Source organism: Gigantopelta aegis, chromosome 2 (assembly GCF_016097555.1).
Source record: "Gigantopelta aegis isolate Gae_Host chromosome 2, Gae_host_genome, whole genome shotgun sequence".
NCBI lineage: Eukaryota > Metazoa > Mollusca > Gastropoda > Neomphalida > Peltospiridae > Gigantopelta > Gigantopelta aegis.
Genome location: NC_054700.1, coordinates 33,997,738 through 34,018,608, shown reverse-complemented (window position 1 = coordinate 34,018,608; position 20,871 = coordinate 33,997,738). Strand labels below are relative to the sequence as shown.

At 35.2% G+C, this 20,871-nt stretch overlaps 1 protein-coding gene across 2 annotated transcripts; it reads left to right on the top strand.

Moving 5' to 3' along the window:
• Position 1: 1 nt before the first annotated feature.
• Positions 2-16,646, top strand: LOC121384168 (poly(A) RNA polymerase GLD2-like). 2 transcript variants are annotated; one of them, XM_041514434.1, is made up of 13 exons: positions 2-70; positions 2,349-2,961; positions 3,451-3,580; positions 5,583-5,697; positions 6,746-6,837; positions 7,150-7,213; positions 7,783-7,849; positions 8,478-8,554; positions 9,400-9,528; positions 10,839-10,885; positions 12,005-12,138; positions 14,670-14,773; positions 16,053-16,646. In XM_041514434.1, the coding sequence occupies exons 2-13, from the start codon at positions 2,360-2,362 to the stop codon at positions 16,190-16,192; spliced, it is 1,701 nt and encodes a 566-aa protein (XP_041370368.1). In that variant the 5' UTR covers positions 2-70; positions 2,349-2,359; the 3' UTR covers positions 16,193-16,646. The 2 variants fall into 2 exon arrangements, with proteins under 2 accessions (XP_041370368.1, XP_041370377.1); XM_041514443.1 differs by lacking the exon at positions 2-70 and adding an exon at positions 106-481.
• Positions 16,647-20,871: the final 4,225 nt, after the last annotated feature.

Here is a 20,871-nt window from a genome sequence, read left to right as displayed (position 1 = left end):
GCTGTCGAAAGAAGGTTGTGGTATATTTATTACCACGGTTTTATTTGATCTGACGATTTTTCACCTAAAAGTAAATTATAATAATGTAGTTTTGCCGACTGCCTTACAATTAAAATACATTACAAGTAGTAGATCGTTCTAATTTAAAAAAATGATTGAATGCCTAGCCCGTGCGTGGTTCTCAGTTAAAAAAACCCCACAAAACAAGAAGTTTTTTTAAGCTTAAAACTACCATATCAGATGTTTGACATCCAATAGCCAATGATTAATAAATCAATGTGCTCAAGTACTGTCTTTAAACAAAACAAACTTTAACTTTCTTAACTACCAGTATACAGATGTCTTCAAAGTCTAGTGCTTCACAGTTCACACTGGGTGACAGTCACACTGCCATTAACCAGTTGTGGTGTACTGGTTGGAATGAGAAAACACCCAATCAGTTGAATGGATATACAGAGGCGGTTTGATGCAAGCACCTCAGGTATAATATCCGCCCGGTCCCCTCCATTATTATTTTTAGTTAGGGTTGGGGTTAAGGTTAGGGTTGGGGTTAGGGTTAGGGGAGGGGGGGACCGGGCGGATATTTTTCCGCACCTCAAGTGAGCACTCAACTGACTGAGCTAAATCCCGCCCCTGGGTGTAACGAAATGCCTGACAGTCTCCCCAAAACAAAATGTCTGTTCAACCCCCCTCCCCCCTTTTGCAATGTGAGTTCATTTTCAAATTTATAGGTCACCCCATCCTGTGTTAGTTCATCACATTTATTATTATTATTATTATTTAAGAAAGAAAAAGAGCATTTGTTGGGTGCCTATGGAGGTGTTTAATTGCCAGACAGTTGGCCTAAATCATTCTGGGCTTTAGATTTCACTAATTTGGGCACCGCGGGGACTTTGTCTTTTCTGAGTCCAAGAAGGTTGGTTTAGTTCAGGACTGTCATTAACAGCTGCTTTAGAGTTGTCAGTATATTCAGAAATGCATTTACAAGTTATTTTAATTTAATTAAACATAACATTTTAATGGTTTTGAGGTGAAATATTTTGAGGTCAGCATGTTTTCACGTAATTTGTGCATGATTATTTTGGGCATAAGTATTTTGGTCACATTTGTCGCCTCAACTTTGATGCAATCTTAAGCCTTGGTCATTAATCCCTATATAAGAAGGGTGAAAAGTGACATTAACTTACACAAATGAAAAGGGACCAAGTTGTCTTGTGGTTGTAGGAACTCTTAGGTGTTAGCTGAAATCACATTATCAGAGCATCAGTCTACATGCAATTACACCCCGTAGAGCTAATTTTAATCAACTTGATATATTTAAATCTTTAGACAAAATTTAAATACTATTTTATTCAAGTTTGACAGAGCCCTGTCAAAAGAGTTGATATTGCTGAACCCAAATTATAGTATGTTGATCTTGCAGTACAGTTTTAATATATGTATGTAGTGAATATATTCAGGCATGTATCTTTTCCCCATGTTTGGGGCAGGACATATCCCAGTGGTAAAATGCTCACTTGATGCATTGTTGGTTTGGGATCGATCCCCGTCGGTGAGCCCATTGGGCTATTTCTCATTCCAGCTGGTGCACCAAGACTGGTATATCAAAGGCCATGGTATGTGTTATCCTGCCTGTGGGATGGTGCATATAGAATATATCTTTCTACTAATGGAAAAATGTAGCGAGTTTCCTCTCTAAGACTATACGTCAAAATTACCAAATGTTTGACATCCAGTAGCCAATGATTAATAAATCAATGTGCTCTTGTGGTATTGTTAAAATAAACAAACATTTTCCCTGGTCTATTCACTAAGATTAGGTAAGATCACTTGATAGTGTTTTCTTCTGGGTTTTTCCTTTCCTGTTATTCAACCTTCCTGGAGCAGATAGCCTGTGCTATTGTAATTCTAAGCATTATCATTACACCCTTTACAACTGGAATTAAATGAAATTGACGAGCTAAAATCTGACAGGGATGATATTATTGAAAAATACGGGATTCAGTATGCATGTGCAGGAATTGTAACAGTGGGGTCTAGACTATGGCAGCCAAAGTTTATATGGGGATTGAGTCATGCTCCCTTGGAAAATATATTGGCAAAAAACTAAAATTTGCTTTGTTGACCCCCAAAACCCTCCCCTGCACACATATCTGAGCTGAGCTGAACTCATTTTATGTGTGCATACGATATACCACAGTTGTTGCACATGCCTGTCACAGGCTTAACCTCTGACATTGCCATCGACTAAATCTGGAGGGGGGGGGGGGGGTAAACACATGCCTGAGTCACTAGTCGTGCATTCTCTCACTATTTAACGTTTAGTGTCTTAACTTCTTCTATTTCAGTTGTTGCATGAATGCCTCAGCTGCTGTGTCATTTTGTGCATAAATCAAGAACTGCTTCGTTTCTCTCTGCTTTTCACTGCATTTACCTGCTGAATTTCCATCTACAAGAGTGTATTGAGCAGCTTAATGTTCTGCGGTTGTTGGGAAATAAACTTCTTGGAATGTTTCCAAACCGTTTGTGCTTGAACCCTGGCCTGATTGACCATGTTCGAAATGCTAACGTCGGTCCACGACATCCGTCATTTCTCACTCAAGCCAGCACTTCAGGTCTTGTTCCCAAGCCACCCACCCACAGTCCAGTGTATTTTCCCGTTCAGAGTTACGTGCCGTACTCCATCCCACATAGTGTTTTGATGCAGTCTACTCAACAACATTCCCCAGTGAAACCTGTAACATCTGCACTTTCTGATGTAAGGGAAGATATTCGTGCGGATATCCTGAAGAAAATTAATCATTTCAGCCAGTCGGACTCTCCTCCTGTGGAAAAGTCTGTTTCTCCAAGCAGAGCATCTCCCAATTCCAACAGACTTTCTCCAACAGTGCTTTCGAAACCTGCATCTCCGAGCACGAGCTTAAAACCTGATGACAAAATGTACACATCAAAACTTGGAAAGTAAGAACCCTTCGTTTCTTACAAATGTGTAGTGGCCAAAAAAAAATAGAAGAAGAAACATTGTCAAAAGTGTAGCAAATAACAAACTTAAAATCTGTTTAGATAGTTGTAAAATACAGTAAAAATTGTCTAAACTGGACCCTGATTAAACCAGAATCCTGTCAAAACTGGCCAAGTTTCATGGTCCCAAATTTTCTAAATGCTAAAATGCGACCCTCTAAACACTGCATTCTTTCTCAATTGGATAAATATCAGGTCCCTGGTGTGATCCGGTTTAGACTGGTTTCACTGTATTTTGAAATTTAAAATATTATTTTCAAAAGTATATTTAAATACAGAACATTTTTGTTTCATTTGCTTTAAGACAAGATTCCATATATGTAATAAACATTTTTCTTATATGTACTTTATATGCGTTTTACAGCATGGAAGACTGATATTATCATGTAGTGAAATGAAATTTAATTTTCTTCAAACTTGTTTGTGCAGGAGAAGTCATCAGTCCAGTCCAAAACCATCTCCGAAGAAGGCAAGATGGGAAGAAAATAAAAAGAGACAAAAAAGTCCAATTCCAGACAACACATTACCCAGTACACCCACTTGCACAAAGACTGACAAGGTACATAGAGATTAGTATACGAGCTTGTGTGTCGTACTGATTTTACAAAATGAGTGTCGTGATTTTTGTATTGCTCAATCGAGAACGAGGGTAATACATGAATCCTGACACAAGTTTTGTAATAATCAGTACAACTCGCACACAAGTGTAGTAATTTCTTTATTATCCATATTATTATTGTTCTTTGTTTCAATGAATATTGAAATAATGTCATATTTCACTTGCAGGGACTAAGCTAGGACTGGGGAAGCAGCGTCATATTATGATATCACTTCCCAAAATCACTTCCCAAAACACATCATTACTACATGTGTGCTTCATATGGCTTCTATTAACTCTGTTATGTTGAACTATGTGGATAATAAATGTTTTTGCATTAATGCAGTCCATATACAGGGAAGAATTTTCTTTTTAGAATATTTTCTTGAGAATGACTTAAAAATGGCTAGTTTAAACAGTTTTATCAGTCAAATGCAACATATTATAGCAACTGTGTATAAAAATGAGCAATTGGCTAATTTGGCAATGAACAAAGTGAACCCTGAAAGTAAAATATGTGTTTCCCCTTGTTGCTAGTATAAAAGAATAGCCTATGTGGTAACAGCATGTTAGGTGAAACTCCGTAACTCATTAAAGTCACTGATCCTAGTTCTGAGGTGTGTACGTTTTGTGTTTTATAACAAATACATGTTGAGTGCTGCAAACACCATAGTCCTAACCCTATTCTGCATAAATACAGTCGAACACTGTTGTGTCGATATTGTGGGGACCACAAACAAATACTGAGTTAACCAGATATTCAGTTAAGTGAAATATGTAAGCTAATAAAAAAAATATATTCTATGAAAAATAAATTAATCAATCTATTGTACCACTGTGCACGTTCTGAACAAAGTTGATCATGTTTTAAAATTTCTATAAATTGTAAAATTAAAATCACTGTGGACGTTAGAACAATCTAATTTTGTTTTTAATAAACATGAATTTATAAGAACGTTATAACAAAATACAGTTACACCAAATGTTTTGTAGAAGAACAAATACAAAATTCCACGCCTAATTCATGGAATAATGTTTGTCGCATCAAAGCTGCAGAGCTAAAACATTTGCACATCGATGTCTCATCGTTTTCCGTGACAATCCTTGCATCAATTTCAGGGCCATGGGCAGTTAACACCTCTTTAACAACGCCGTCATTTGGCATTGGAGCCTGAGTGGTAAAGCTCCAGGCTGTCGTCGACACATGTATATTCCTCCTCATATACAAATATCTCGACATAAGAAAGTCAGCATAGTGGAAACAGTGGCATCACTGAATAAACACCGAGATTGCTGCCTTCTATGTCAATTAACAACTAGTTAACCAATCAAGACAAATTAATCCTACTTTTACCAGTCCACAATTTCTCAAAGCCATAAGTCACATTACTAGTTGCATTCTGTAACAATCGTCATCTGCTAGAGTTTTCTTTTAAGCTATTAGATAATTTTATTTGTTCATCTTACACGTGACTGTTACAATAACTACATGTACAAATCATGTGTTTACAGTCAAATGTGAGCAACACTTTTGATGGTTGGTTACATGCTCACAATACCGGTACGGCATTGATTTCAGATAGCACAATTCATATCTGCCTTTTTAAATCTTTTATTTATTTTAACATAATATAAATGTCAACACATTGAGACATTTTTCCATATAAAAGTCTACGTTGGGACCCAAAAATGTATCGACACAAATCTAATATTGACTCAAGCGTATTGACTCAACCGAGATAAAAACCTCATCTAAACTGGAGGAACAGATATAATTGATATTTTCTCACAGAATCAATTTTTGATTGTAATTGATCATTGAAACATCACTACCCTAATCAATACAAACTATTATTGATTCATTGCTGATAAGTGTAAAATCATGTTGATTGTAATGATGGATTTCATAGATCATGCTTTTGACACAATTAGTATATGATACTGATAGCTTTGTATATTTCAGATAAGTGAAGCGATATGGTGTTACTACGTTCAGCAACGTCAGACAGAGGAGTTGTACCAGAAGAAGATCCAACTGCGCAATGCATTGTATGCTGTTTTAAAGGGAGTGTTTCCATGTACGTGAATTCACCATGTGTATACATTTAGAACAAACAGTTCAGCTTACTGAGATTTTAGACATGAAAGAGAAATTGTTTTGTTGTGTCAGTATATGTCCAGTCTGAAAAGGACAGCAATTGAATTTAAGATCCGCACAGTTAACCGTTACATGTATCAGTATGTACAGACTGAAAAGGACAGCAATTGAATTTAAGATCCGCACAGTTAACCGTTACATGTACACATGTATGTACAAATGTGTAATGGATTCTGCTCTGAGATATATTCATAAAAATGCAATTGAATTTAAGATCCGCACAGTTAACCGTTACATGTACACATGTATGTACAAATGTGTAATGGATTCTGCTCTGAGATATATTCATAAAAATGCAATTGAATTTAAGATCCGCACAGTTAACCGTTACATGTACACATGTATGTACAAATGTGTAATGGATTCTGCTCTGAGATATATTCATAAAAATGCAATTGAATTTAAGATCCGCACAGTTAACCGTTACATGTACACATGTATGTACAAATGTGTAATGGATTCTGCTCTGAGATATATTCATAAAAATTCCTTATGTACATGTATAGACAATGACGTACTCTTGTCATCTTTCTAGAATTTAGCTTGATTTATTAAAGATTATTTCCCACTTCACGAAATAAATTTTCGAGCCATGATATATTGGGCTGATAGCAACTGCAGAAGGCTAAGACAGTAATGAGACTATAGTCTGTCACATGGATCCTACTACTTGTGTCCTGAATGTGCATGTTAAATACTCTGACCTGACCTGATCCTCCTACAAAATGTTTTATTTCTTTTCCACATTACCTGTCCTCAAACAAGTGCACTCCAAGGGGAGTGCACTTGTTTGAGGACAGGTAATGTATCTATAAAAGAGAAAACACCTCAAGTTTCTCCAATTTCTTAAATGATTTTCATGAATCTTCAAATAGAGGAACAGTATTATTCAATGGCAAGGGATTTGCAGCTTTTCCGATTCCTTGTTTGATTTTATAATTTGTTCTTGTTTTTTAATGTTTGTTCAGATTGTGGTCTGTATATTGTGGGGTCATCAATGAGTGGATTTGGTACGAAGACATCTGATATGGATCTTTGCCTCATGTTATCACCAGCACAGGTACTATTCACTATACCAGTAAACAGATCATTATCCAAGTGTTAAAATGTTTTATAATAAAGTTCTAAAATTTGTTAAATGCTTAGAAGTAAGTTTATGTTTATACTTATTATCCAAATTGCCTGGTTTGATGCAAATACAATGGCATCATAGTAAACATTACAAGATTTGTGTTCTAATGTGATTTCTTTTGTTTGTTGCCATTGTTTATTAAATTTGGGCATCACTGGATATACATATTTATTGGCATGGGGCTTAAGGATTCTAAGATTAAATATTTTGAAGACGAGTTTGAATTCTATTTGATTTCAGATTGACCAGAAGAAAGAAGCTACAGAAATACTATTTATGATTCACAGAGCAATACGCAAATGTTGTGAGTATTCAGTTGTACTGATGTTCATAATAGAAGTCTATCTTAATAATTTTTCATCCATTTTTCTGATGTTTGACATCCATTAACTTTTGTTTTTTTGTGCTGGGATGTTAAAGATCCATTGATACCATTTTCAAAATTTCCTTAGTTTGGTCAGAGATGTTTATTTCACAGAGCTGGGATATCATTAAGCTCTTCGTTCATTTCTTTTTATCACTTAGATAAATGCCCTCGAATTCAATGTTAATATATTATAGTAAACAGTGTTGCTAACATTTCAGTTGAGTGTGCTGCAATATGGAGGTAAAGCCCTTTAAATGTATTTTGCATGTTTAAAAAATATATATTTAAAGACTGATCATTGTATTTATCTACAATGTTTTTACTTCTGTACAGATAATATTGGAATATTACAAATTGAAGTTTTGTAAACTGGTGATGATTTTTAATGAAAGGTTATTTACAAAACATGTACTTTAATGAAAATGTTGAGTCAGTTTATTTGTTAATTTAATTGTCTTTTCTATTGTAATTGTTATGTTTTTTGTCTGTTTTTTTTTTTTTTTTAGCTTTTATTAAAAGTCCTACTGTCATACGAGCAAAGGTTCCTATTATGAAATTCTTTGATCGAATAAGGTAGGTTGACTGTTACTGTTATGCCTTTTTCCCTTCAAACTCTGTTGTATATGTTATAAACATGAAGCTAAATGTTTTTGAGAACTCAATCTTGTAAGGTGACCCCTGTATGTTTTTATTAATTAAAAAAATATCATTTAATTTATCGTGCATGTTTTATCTTGTATCTTAGCTATACTATTACTAATATTTATATGTATATTTTTGGGTTAGTTTATTAATAAAGGAACAGATATCTTTCTAATATCTTGGATGTATATATACTGTTTGGCATCTTTGAACTTCCTTCATCAAAATGTGCACTCATTTCCCTTTGGCTTAATCCTACGGGATATTCCAAATTACATAGCACCATACCACCCCCACCTGTTACCAACTACAGTTGGACTGCTGGTGCTCCCTTGCACCTGCCAGTGCAGGCGATCCCTCCTTCACCCACCCCAACCCTTTCCTGTCCTGGACGGAGGAACCGGCTGAGGCCGGTACTTGTGCCCAGGACAGCTGTGCGCTAGAACAGCTTGCTCTGAATGTGCATGTTAAACAATTTCCCAATTCCCAATTGAAAACTGTCACTTGATTATGACTGAAATTTAAAATTTTAACTGTTGAATGTTTATCTTGTTCCTAGTGGAGTGGAGTGTGACCTAAATGTGAACAATTCAGTTGGAATTCGAAACACGCATCTACTCAGGTACTACGCTTCCAGTGAGTATTAATCACCGTACAGTGATATTGGTCAGGTTTCTACTGTCTTCTTATGTTTGCTAATAGTATCAGTTTTCTATTCAACTTAGCCTGACCTCCAACAAATGGCATTTTACTCCTAGGGCGGGACGTAGCCCAATGGTAAAACACTTGCTTGATGCGTGGTCGGTTTGGGATCGATCTCCATCGGTGGGCCCTATTGGGTTATTTTTCGTTCCAGCCAGTGCACCACGACTGGTACATCAAAGGCTGTGGTATGTGCTATCCTGTCTGTGAGATAGTGCATATAAAAGATCCCTTGTTGCCAGTTGAAAAGAGTAACCCATGAAGTGGTGGCAGCGGGTTTCCTCCCTCAATATCTGTGTGCTCCGTAACCATATGTCTGACGCCATATAACCGTATATAACGTGTTGAGTACGTTGTTAAATAAACCATTTCCTTTCTTTTACTCCTAAGTAAGTAGACTGGTCTGAACGTCCCAACAGCTAACTGTTTGAGGTCATTCACGAAAAGAGAAAATTATTAAAGTTTTTTACAGTTTAGACTTTTAAAAAAGAAGATCCACATACATCACCTCAAAAATAATTTAATCGTTATTGTTTTAAAAATAAAGGGTGTGTTTGAAGGTTTTATTTTGTGTGTTTACTACTGTGTTAGAAAAGCAGGGAATTTTGAAAGAGAATGAGGTGTGTATATCTTTGTATTTTGGTGAAAAGTTGTATATAGGCTTACATATTTTATTTTCATTTAATGCTATGAACTGTCCATTTACCCATTTTATTATTTTAAATATAGATTGTTTATGTTGCATGTAATAAAGTCTTCTGTTGTTTCTTGTGATTCAGTGGACTGGAGAGTGCGGCCATTGATGTTGTTTATCAAACACTGGGCCCGGTTTCACGACATCAACGATGCCCGCAAGATGACCCTGTCGAGTTACTCACTAGCTCTGATGCTCATCCATTATTTACAAGGTGATTTCAGTATAACTTTGTCACATTTGTTTTTCTATAAAGTGTGGATTGTAGACATGTATGATTTATTTCTGTTTGTTAATAATCCACTATTTACAAGTTGATTTCAGTATAACTATGTCACATTTGTTTTTTTATAAAGTGTGGATTGTAGACATGTATGATTTATTTCTGTTTGTTAATAATCCACTATTTACAAGATGATTTCAGTATAACTATGTCACATTTGTTTTTCTATAAAGTGTGGATTGTAGACATGTATGATTTATTTCTGTTTGTTAATAATCCACTATTTACAAGATGATTTCAGTATAACTATGTCACATTTGTTTTTCTATAAAGTGTGGATTGTAGACATGTATGATTTATTTCTGTTTGTTAATAATCCACTATTTACAAGATGATTTCAGTATAACTATGTCACATTTGTTTTTCTATAAAGTGTGGATTGTAGACATGTATGATTTATTTCTGTTCGTTAATAATCCACTACATTACTTAAGTTCTAGACATGTGGGATGTAATTTTGTTCTGTAATAATTTAGTTTTGTCTGACTGCTTTTATTAGTTTCTATAGTTCCTGCAAAATGACTCCATATGTAATAACACCATGCATTATTTATGATCTCACTCAGCAATAACATGAATATGTGTTATTGATTTAAAAACATAACTCTGGCACTTGCCAAATTTGCCATTTGTGAATTTTGAAAATAATTGGCGAATTTCATTTTAATTTGGTGAAATAATTCCATGTAATAACTGACATTTTTTTTAGAAAATAACTGTTGATTTTTGCAATTTTTGAAGTTGAATAAAGAATTTGGCGAAACGTTTTGCTTTTAGGTGAAAATTATATAATCTGGTCGCCACATCTATACCATCCAATAAAATAAGCACCATCAAAATTGATTGCTCTGTGATGTATAAGTTAACCTGAAACTGATTGCTCTGTGATGTATAAGTTAACCTGAAACTGATTGCTCTGTGATGTACATTGATGTTAATTGAAAGTTCAAGGGCTCTAAATAAGTTTGATTGGAAAAGTCATTTGAATTTGTTTTAAACCTGTTTTTTTGACGATATGTGTAAGAAATGAATACCACATTAAGTTTGTGTCATATCCAACTCACTTTTGCTTGTTAAATGTTTTAAAACAATTCGTAGGATAAATAGTATGTATCGGCCTCTTGTGTAGTATTCCCCATATAATCAATGTTCCTGTCAATGTTTTTAACTTTAACTGTTTTATTTGAAGTTTATGCTTGTATTGTTTCCCATTAATTTAATACAATCTCATTTTATTCAAGATGGCTGCAAGCCTCCTGTTCTACCTTGTTTGCAGAAAGTGTATCCTGTAAGTATTTATATTTCTTTTATCAAATATACATTTATTTCAGCAAAACTTTATCATCCATCATCTATTCTGGAAGAACAATTACAGATAATATTTTCCCACACAATTGATTAAGGATTTTCACTATAATCAATCAACACATCCAGGCCTTCTAGAATTTTTATAAAATCCACTAGCCATGGGATCAGTGATTTTTAAAATTTACTAGCCACAATTAAAAATTCACTAGCCCTACTTTACTTTAAGTTAATACAATTTTACTAAATAATAGTAATAATCAGATATGTCACCTAAAGAGGGAGATAGAGCTTAAAAACACTAACATTGGGGGTTTGGGGTGGGGGCAGGATATTCATATTTACAAAATAGACTTAACTGCAACATTTGACAAAAAAAATTCATTAGCCGTGGCGCATGACAGTAGTAGTTATTTACTAGCCCAACATTGAATATCACTAGACATGGGAGTGGGGCTACCATAATCTAGAAGCCATGACATCAGTTCATGATAATTGATCATGGATTGGAGCATCTTTAAATAATATGGAATTGTTGTTGTTAATGCCAACTGTAGTGTAGGCATATGGGCCATATACATCTGTGTTTTGTTGCCATACAGGTTACCATATGGAGCAGAGAATGACTTTCTTACAAATAGACTAAGGGGGCATGATCATTTTATATATTTAAGTTTCCATAACAAACATTCGCATGGCAAAAATTCATCAGCTTCATAACTTTAGTATTAGTGCCAAAGGAAAACCAAAATCTTTGTTAACTTTTAAACTGCTTGTACTGGTTTCATACTGGAACAGATTTTGGTTAAGCCCATTTTTAGAAATGTAGAGTACTTCCTTGAAATTTATTTTATTAGCCAAAGACTAAGTTTTGTAGCTATTTTATATAAAAAAAATTAACAATTGACTAATTTGGCAATGTACAGGCTGAGCCCAGCATATATACGTGTATAACAGAAAAGGGAAATAATCCACATTTTTCTGAAAGGTTGAAGCCTTAAAACGCCACATCATGTGACATGAATGGATAGCCATTAAAAATCTTTCTAACTGTTTTAAGCTGTGGGACATGTTTCAAGATTTAATAAAATGTTTTTCGTAGGGCCACTTCAACCCGAACACTGACATCCGTGATTTGAAGCTGAGTGCACCGTTGTCGATGCAGAAAATGAATAACAGTGAGTCGATGGGGGACCTCTTTCTAGGATTCCTCAAGTACTACACACATGAATTTGAGTAAGACTTATTGTTATATTATTATTTACTAAATGTAATGGGGGACCTCTTTCTGGGCTTCCTCAAGTACTACACATACGAATTTGAGTAAGGCTTATTGTTATACTATTATATATTATTATTTACTATACGTAATGGGGGACCTCTTTCTGGGCTTCCTCAAGTACTACACATACGAATTTGAGTAAGGCTTATTGTTATACTATTATATATTATTATTTACTATACGTAATGGGGGACCTCTTTCTGGGCTTCCTCAAGTACTACACATACGAATTTGAGTAAGACTTATTGTTATACTATTATATATTATTATTTACTATACTTAATGGGGGACCTCTTTCTGTGATTCCTCAAGTACTACACATACAAATTTGAGTAAGACTTATTGTTATACTATTATATATTATTATTTACTATACTTAATGGGGGACCTCTTTCTGGGATTCCTAAAGTACTACACATACGAATTTGAGTAAGACTTATTGTTATACTATTATATATTATTATTTACTATACGTAATGGGGGACCTCTTTCTGGGATTCCTCAAGTACTACACATACGAATTTGAGTAAGGCTTATTGTTATACTATTATATATTATTATTTACTATACTTAATGGGGGACCTCTTTCTGGGCTTCCTCAAATACTACACATACGAATTTGAGTAAGGCTTATTGTTATACTATTATATATTATTATTTACTATACGTAATGGGGGACCTCTTTCTGGGCTTCCTCAAGTACTACACATACGAATTTGAGTAAGACTTATTGTTATACTATTATATATTATTATTTACTATACTTAATGGGGGACCTCTTTCTGGGATTCCTCAAGTACTACACATACAAATTTGAGTAAGGCTTATTGTTATATTATTATATATTATTATTTACTATACGTAATGGGGGACCTCTTTCTGGGATTCCTCAAGTACTACACATACGAATTTGAGTGAAACGTATTGTTATAATACCATTAATATTGTTTATTATTATTATTACAATCTAAGTATCGACTATTCTTTTCAACATCAACTGCCCTCAAACTAGTACCCTTGAGGACAGGTGATGTATCTATAAAAGTTTTTCTTCATTGTAGATTATGTGTCATCTTCATATGCAACAATACTGTCCCCATGTTATAGCTCTATAAACATGTTATAGAGCTATAAACATATTGAACTGGCCCCATGTTATAGCTCTATAAACATGTTATAGAGCTATAAACATATTGAACTGGCCCCATGTTATAGCTCTATAAACAGAGCTATAAACATATTGAACTGGCCCCATGTTATAGCTCTATAAACAGAGCTATAAACATATTGAACTGGCCCCATGTTATAGCTCTATAAACATGTTATAGAGCTATAAACATATTGAACTGGCCCCATGTTATAGCTCTATAAACATGTTATAGAGCTATAAACATATTGAACTGGCCCCATGTTATAGCTCTATAAATAGTTATAGAGCTATAAACATATTGAACTGGCCCCATGTTATAGCTCTATAAACAGAGCTATAAACATATTGAACTGGCCCCATGTTATAGCTCTATAAACATGTTATAGAGCTATAAACATATTGAACTGGCCCCATGTTATAGCTCTATAAACATGTTATAGAGCTATAAACATATTGAACTGGCCCCATGTTATAGCTCTATAAACAGAGCTATAAACATATTGAACTGGCCCCATGTTATAGCTCTATAAACAGAGCTATAAACATATTGAACTGGCCCCATGTTATGGCTCTATAAACATGTTTTGGTTTTTTTAAGGGCGCAGCCAAAATTTATTAGCATCCATCCCCCCATTATTTTATTTTGGCTCTAGTTTTCCAAATTGTCTTTAATAGTTAGGAAGTTCCTGTCCTGAGTCAGACCCCCCCCCGATCTTATTGGAGGCTAGACTAGGCGTGTTAGAAACCCCAGAGGTATATGGACACGATAAACCAGTTAATAATAATAATAACAGGGCTTCTAGAATTTTGTTAAAATCCACTAGCCATGGGATCAGTGATTTAAAAAGTTTACTAGCCACAATTAAAAATTCACTAGTGCTACTTTACTTTAAAGTTAATACAATTGTACTAAATAATAGTAATAATCAGATATGTCACCTAAAGAGGGAGATGGAGCTTAAAACACTAACATTGGGGGGTAGGGTGGGGGGGGGGGAGGCAGGCTATAATTCATATTTACAAAATTGACTTAACTACAACATTTGATTCTTTTTTTTCACTAGCCGTCGGGCATGGCAATATTAGTTATTTACTAGCCCAACATAGAATATCACTAGCCATGGGAGTGGGGCTACCATAATCTAGAAGCCCTGAATAATAATAATAATAATAATAATATAAACATGGACTAAAGATGTGACTAGATCTTGAGTCTGTAACGCCATGACAACACATACATATTGCAGGTGCATAACATGATTACGGATTTGAGTCCAGACTCTAGTTTTACAAGCGTAGGTTCTAAGAATTGTGTTTTGTTTTGTTTATTTTCAGCTATAAAAAACAAGCCATCAGTGTTCGAAAGGGCTGCACGTTGCAGCGTCATCAGATGAGTTCTCTCGACAATCCAAACCAGTGGAAGTGTTTTTGCATTGAAGGTAATACGCGTTCTTGTTGAAATGCAGGTACTGCATTTGGTCTAGGCACATCTGAACGTTGTGAAGCTAATATTATGCAGTTGTTTTTTTCTTTTATAGGCAGATGGAAAGAAATAAGGGAACATTTTGTAATAAGAATGAAAATTTAATTAATTACTAGTGTAGTAATATCTGTATAGAGTCCAGGCTCCGTATTCATAAATGTACTTAAGTCAATGTATGATATTTATTGACATACTAAATGTATGTATGTAAGTATCATACTTTGACTTAAAGTACGTTTATGAATATGGAGCCAGAGACATAATGTGTGTCCATTTACAAGGGTTTCACTGTACACTGTACATGTATCTGTACTGTACATCAGCCATGACATAAAACTATCACATTAGTAGGATATATAGGGATAATTATACAAGCTTGTGTGTCGTACTGATTTTACGAAACGAGAGTCAGGATTTTTGTATTATATAAATCCTAACACAAGTTTCGTAAAATTAGTAAGATTCACACACGAGTGTAATAATTTCTTTATTATCCATTATATTATTTATATGAATAACAAGCTAGGACCATGTCAAAACATTTCAAACTTAACTAGAAGGAAACCACGAAACAATGCCGTTTTCCGACATTTTGGTAACTGTTTACACAGAGCTAAGACTGGGGAAGCTGCATTAAGTTATGATGTCACTTCCCAAAATTTGTTGTGTACATGAAATCATTATAATACGTGTGTCACACTGGGTATATTTCCCTGAATATCTTGCACTATGTGGATAATAAAACTTATTAAACAGACAATAGTGAACTCATCTTTGTGGTGAAATTTTAGTTTTTCTTCTAAAATTGATCGTCACTTGACGGACCACCATAGTAATGATTGCAAAATGCTCTCGGCTAATAAACATTGTCTCGAGCTATCAGGCGACTGTTAATTTTCTATCCTGAGTTTTACACTGAGATCGGAAGAGGTCAGGTTAAATAATTATGCAGATAAAAAAACCCCGATCAATTTGTTTTTCATATTTCAGATTTTATATATTTTATATGATGCAGGGATAGTTTTGCCACTCGCTAGATTTGCCAATTTTATTTTAATTTGGCGAACAAATTTCATCTAATAATTGGTATTTTGTTGGAAAATAACTGTGAATGAGCATTTTTAAAGATAATTTGGTGAAATGTTTTGCTTATCCAGAGCTAGCCCTGTGATGTATGCTACTAAAAACTGCAAAGTCATGAAAATAATGAATGTTTTCGTTATTGTTTGTTCCAGAGCCGTTTGACTGTTCTAACACTGCCAGAGCTGTTTATGATGACTACACTTTCACGAGAATCTACCGAGTTATACGCAACAGTTACCAAACGCTTGATCAGACCAAAGATGTGGAAGAAATTCTAAAATTTCCATTTTGATCTGTTATTCCTGGATATATCAATAACATTTGTGACTATTTTCATGCCGTGATAGTGACAGTGCCGAATCGTTAAACTAATGTGAATATATGTTTTCTATTTTTATAGAAATCAAACTGTGGACTCCTTTCCCCCACCACTCTTTCTTTCATCAGCCAAAACTACACTCACTATACTTGTGCAGCAGCTACATGGTATGATTTATGAATACCAGTTTTCTGTTTGTATAGGAAAACGTTCCCAAGCCCCAATAAAACTCTCATTAATTTCTTGTGAATTCTGTTAAATCCTTGACTTTGTTTATCTAAGAGTTATCTCCCTTGCGTTTTTTGTTGTATTGTGTTGCACATTTGAACCAGTTAGTGCTATTCTTGGTCGGTTTTGTGTTAGTTACATTCATTTTAAATTTTGTTTTATAAAGATTGGCACGGTTATTTATTCCCGTCATGATGAACATTTGTGTTTTGTTTTTGACATTAAACACGGACTATTGGACATACTGAAGGTTTCTTCATAAATGTGAGGATGGACAATTTTGTATAGTTCTTCATTCAGACAGACGTGAGGTTGTATGGAGTGACTTTGTAAACAAGACTTTCTTTGGAGTGTGTACACAATTGTTTACTTAATTGTAAACACTTTATGTGATTTTTGATAAACGTTATTAATATTGTATATGGCAGGAACAGTGTTTCACAAAGTTCGACACAATTAAGTGGAATTAAGTTGGATGTAATTAAGGAGCAATTTCCTTTGGATTTTTCATCGACTGTTTTTGTTCACACTTGATTTTAGTTGATAAGGATTTTGCAATTCTCATGGTAGGTAATATTTCAGGACTTCCCATTTAGTCCAGCCTGGACATTAATGAGTGCCGGAAACAACATGCCATTTCTGTAAATAGTGTAAAATTGATTAGAAAGAGGTGTTCGTATGTTACAAGTTTTGTAGTAACAACCTCTGGTGGAATCAAATTGTAATGTGTTAAACCCAAAATTATGATGAAGTTTGCAGGTACGTTCTATACTTTACTACAAATTGCAAATTCTAGTTTATTCAAATCTCATTAAAGCAAACCCATCAAGAGTTCAGTCCCTTTGAATTTTGTTTGTTTACAAATATGCCAAAATGTTTAGATTTCTTATGTCCATAAAACCTAATATTGCCCACAATGTGGTCAATAAGTATTTTTATTATTTACATGGTTCAATATAACCGATTTAATAAAAAAAACCCATATGAAGCACACGTGTAATAACAAGTGTAATCACCTGACCAACCAATGACGTACATTTTTGGGAAGAGACATCATAACATGACAAGGCTTGCCCAGTCTTAACTCTGGGAGTGTTAAATATTCTAATTATATTTCGTACTTCTCAAGCTTGTATAATAATCTCTATTGCATAATAACATCAGTAAGTTTTGAACCTATATATATTTTCTCTATTTCAATGGCGGTGGAGTCATGGTTAGGCCATTGGTCTGCAGGCTGGTAGGTACTGGGTTCGGATCCCTGTCGAGGCATGGGATTTTTAATCCAGATACCGACTCCAAACCCTGAGAGTGCTCCACAAGGCTAAATGGGCAGGTGTAAACCACTTGCACTGACCAGTGATCCATAACTGGTTCAACAAAGGCCATGGTTTGTGCTATCCTGCCTGTGGGAAGCGCAAATAAAAAATCCCTTGCTGCCTGTCATAAAAGAGTAGCCTATGTGGCGACAGCGGGTTTCCTCTCAAAATCTGTGTGGTCCTTAACCATATGTCTGACGCCATATAACTGTAAATAAAATGTGTTGAGTGCGTCGTTAAAACATTTCTTTCTTTTTATTTCAATGGAAAAGTGTATGTGCTTTTGAGTTCCTTCAAAATATATAAACAGATAACTTGTGTTTTGACATCAGAGAATTTTATGACATAACATCTTCCTATATGTTATGATTCGAGTCCCATGACTACAACATTTGTATTGTAAGAACTGTATGATTGGATTGGGATTATTAGTGCGAGTAAATCATACTTGGAATATTTTTTAAGCCACTGAATGATGCAGTACACCACTGTTAAATTAATTTATTAGAACAGTCATAATTAAAAATATTTATAGTCAGACCTCAATACAATGACTGTCGTTACTATGACATTTACACCATCTGACCACAAATTGTCGGGGAACAAACGTTATTCAGTGTTATTCAGTTCATTGCACTGGAATTCACACCTTCTGACACTGACAGAGCAAATTAGGAACAAATGTGCAAATGACGTCTGAAAACAACTCTTTACCATGACATTTTATAATCACAGATGCTGCAGCACTTTGGCAGTACACACAGCTGTTTGGCATCCCTGATTTAATTGAGAGCCGTTAGTGTCGCATGATGTCCGAGTTAACTGTCGGCTAAATCTGCAGATGTGTATTGCTTTTGAAAATAAGCCTTTAGTCATTCAATTAAAGGATTGACTTTGAACAATCAAGTCTACTAGTTTTATTTTGTAAATGAAATAGGTATTTAACCAAGGAGTTATTAGATTGACAGTGAATGCGCCTTGATTAATGAGTTATTTAACAATGATCTGTGATCAATCCCCATAGGTGGTCCCATTGGGATATTTCTCATTCCAGCCAGTGCACCAAAACTGGTATTTCAAATACCGTGGTATGTGCTATCCTGTCTGTGGGAATGTGCATATAAAAGATCCTTTGCTACTAATGGAAAAATGTAGCAGGTTTCCTCTCTAAGACTTTATCAAAATTACAAAATGTTTGACACCCAATAGCCGATGATTAATAAATCAATGTTGTCTAGTGTTGTCATTAAACAAAACAAATGTTTATAATGGCAATTTCGATATCACGACAATTTCTATATAACGATAATTTCGATATCACGACAATTTCGTTATCACGACAAAGTTTCCCAGGGACGTTGTAACAAGGTCGGACTGTGTTGGGAATTTTTAGTACAGAAATTGTGAATTTTCAGTGCCACTTTGTTATGGAAAGGGGCCTATGTTCGGACCCTACAGACCAAGTGGTGATCACTGGCATGATTGGGAGCAGTGATGCTAGTCGGAGCTTTACAGACCAAGTGGTGATCACTGGCATGATTTGGAGCAGTGATGCTAATCAGAGCTTTACAGTCTTGTTTGGTTTGACCAGTGCCATCATTTTCATTTCATTTCAACTTAGTTTCGTGCTTATATCCAGTTACGGTTCAAGCACGCTGGCCTAGGAGCATACCTCAACTATCTGGGCTGTCTGTCCAGGACAGTAGGTTAGTTGTTAGTTGGTTAGTAGTTAGTGAGAGAGAAGAGGGTGTAGTGGCCTTACACCTACCCATTGAGCTCTGAAGAACGTGCTCTGGGTTAGAGCTGGGCTGTGAACCCTGTACCTACCAGCCTGTAGTCCGATGGCTTAACCGCTGAGGCCGGCCCAGTGCCATCCATCATGAGCAGAACTTTACTCATAACCTGTGCTTTATGCTTTTGATGCTTCAGTCCTTAGACATGAACAATGCAATTAAACATACTGGACACAAAAGGAAATGTATTTTAACATATTCAGATTCAGACGAATTACCAATTGATATACATTTATCAATTCACAGGACTTAGTGTTTGTAATCAAATAAACCCTATTCAAATTACAAACCAACCAGAGGCTTAATTTGCATGTCTTTTGGCACTCAGTATAATATAAGTACATGTGGTGCTACTAAATACTGAAATGTGTCGGGATTAGTGAATCAAAGTAGTGGACAGTTGTCAACAGGATGCCGGTGTAATAGCCCAGAATATACCCCCAGCCAAACTATACCCGGGGTTTATGTGGGCTAGCCTGTTTTATACCCCGGGGTATAAACTGGACTATCCCAGAATACACCCCGAGGTATAAAACAAGCTAGCCCAGAATATACCTCTGCCCAGGACAGGCGTGTACTACAACAGCTTGCTCTGAATGCGCACGTTAAACACTTTGGACGTGGACTTGGATATACCTCTCTAGTCCAGATTATTTATTTATTTTGTATACAGGTTAGTAATAAAAAATGAGGGTTAGGGTTAGGGGTATTAAAACAGGCTAGCCCACTTTAACCTCGGGTATAGTTTGGCGGGGGTTGGGGGTGTGTGTATATTTTGGGCTGTTACACCGAGTGAGTAGTGTATAATTTGTTTCACTGACATTTAGTACCTGATGTTGAAGTGATCCATGGGTTTACGTTTGTTGATATGCATGCACAAGTGATGCACTTAAGTAGCATAACAAACGTTCATAATTAACTGTTACATTTGTGTATTATATCATTGTTTTGGTTTTCTTTCACTTTTTGGACCAGATATACTGATTTTGATTTTGTGATCGTTCGACAAGCACAATATCTGATGTATGAATAGAAGTAAACACTAATATTCTGAAATTATAGTTTGCTTTACATATCGCAACCCAGGCATGTATCCAAGGAGTGGTGCGGAGTCTGTTCACCTCTTCTTCAATCTAATTAAAATTAGCTCCACTATTACATGTGGATCTAACAACAACCCATTGGAGCTCATGTCCAGTTGACCTTTCATTCAACCAATCAAAACCTTACTTGCAAAATCATGCCAGTGATTTGAAAAGAATTTGAAAACATTCGGGATTATGCCGAGGGTGTATGAAATGACTTGGGTGAA

Coding starts and splice junctions, on each gene's coding strand:
- LOC121384168 (XM_041514434.1), top strand. CDS start 2,360: ATGCCTCAGCTGCTGTGTCATTTTGTGCATAAATCAAGAACTGCTTCG. Junction 3,581..5,582: donor CTTGCACAAAGACTGACAAG/GTACATAGAGAT, acceptor TGTATATTTCAG/ATAAGTGAAGCGATATGGTG. Junction 6,838..7,149: donor TCATGTTATCACCAGCACAG/GTACTATTCACT, acceptor ATTTGATTTCAG/ATTGACCAGAAGAAAGAAGC.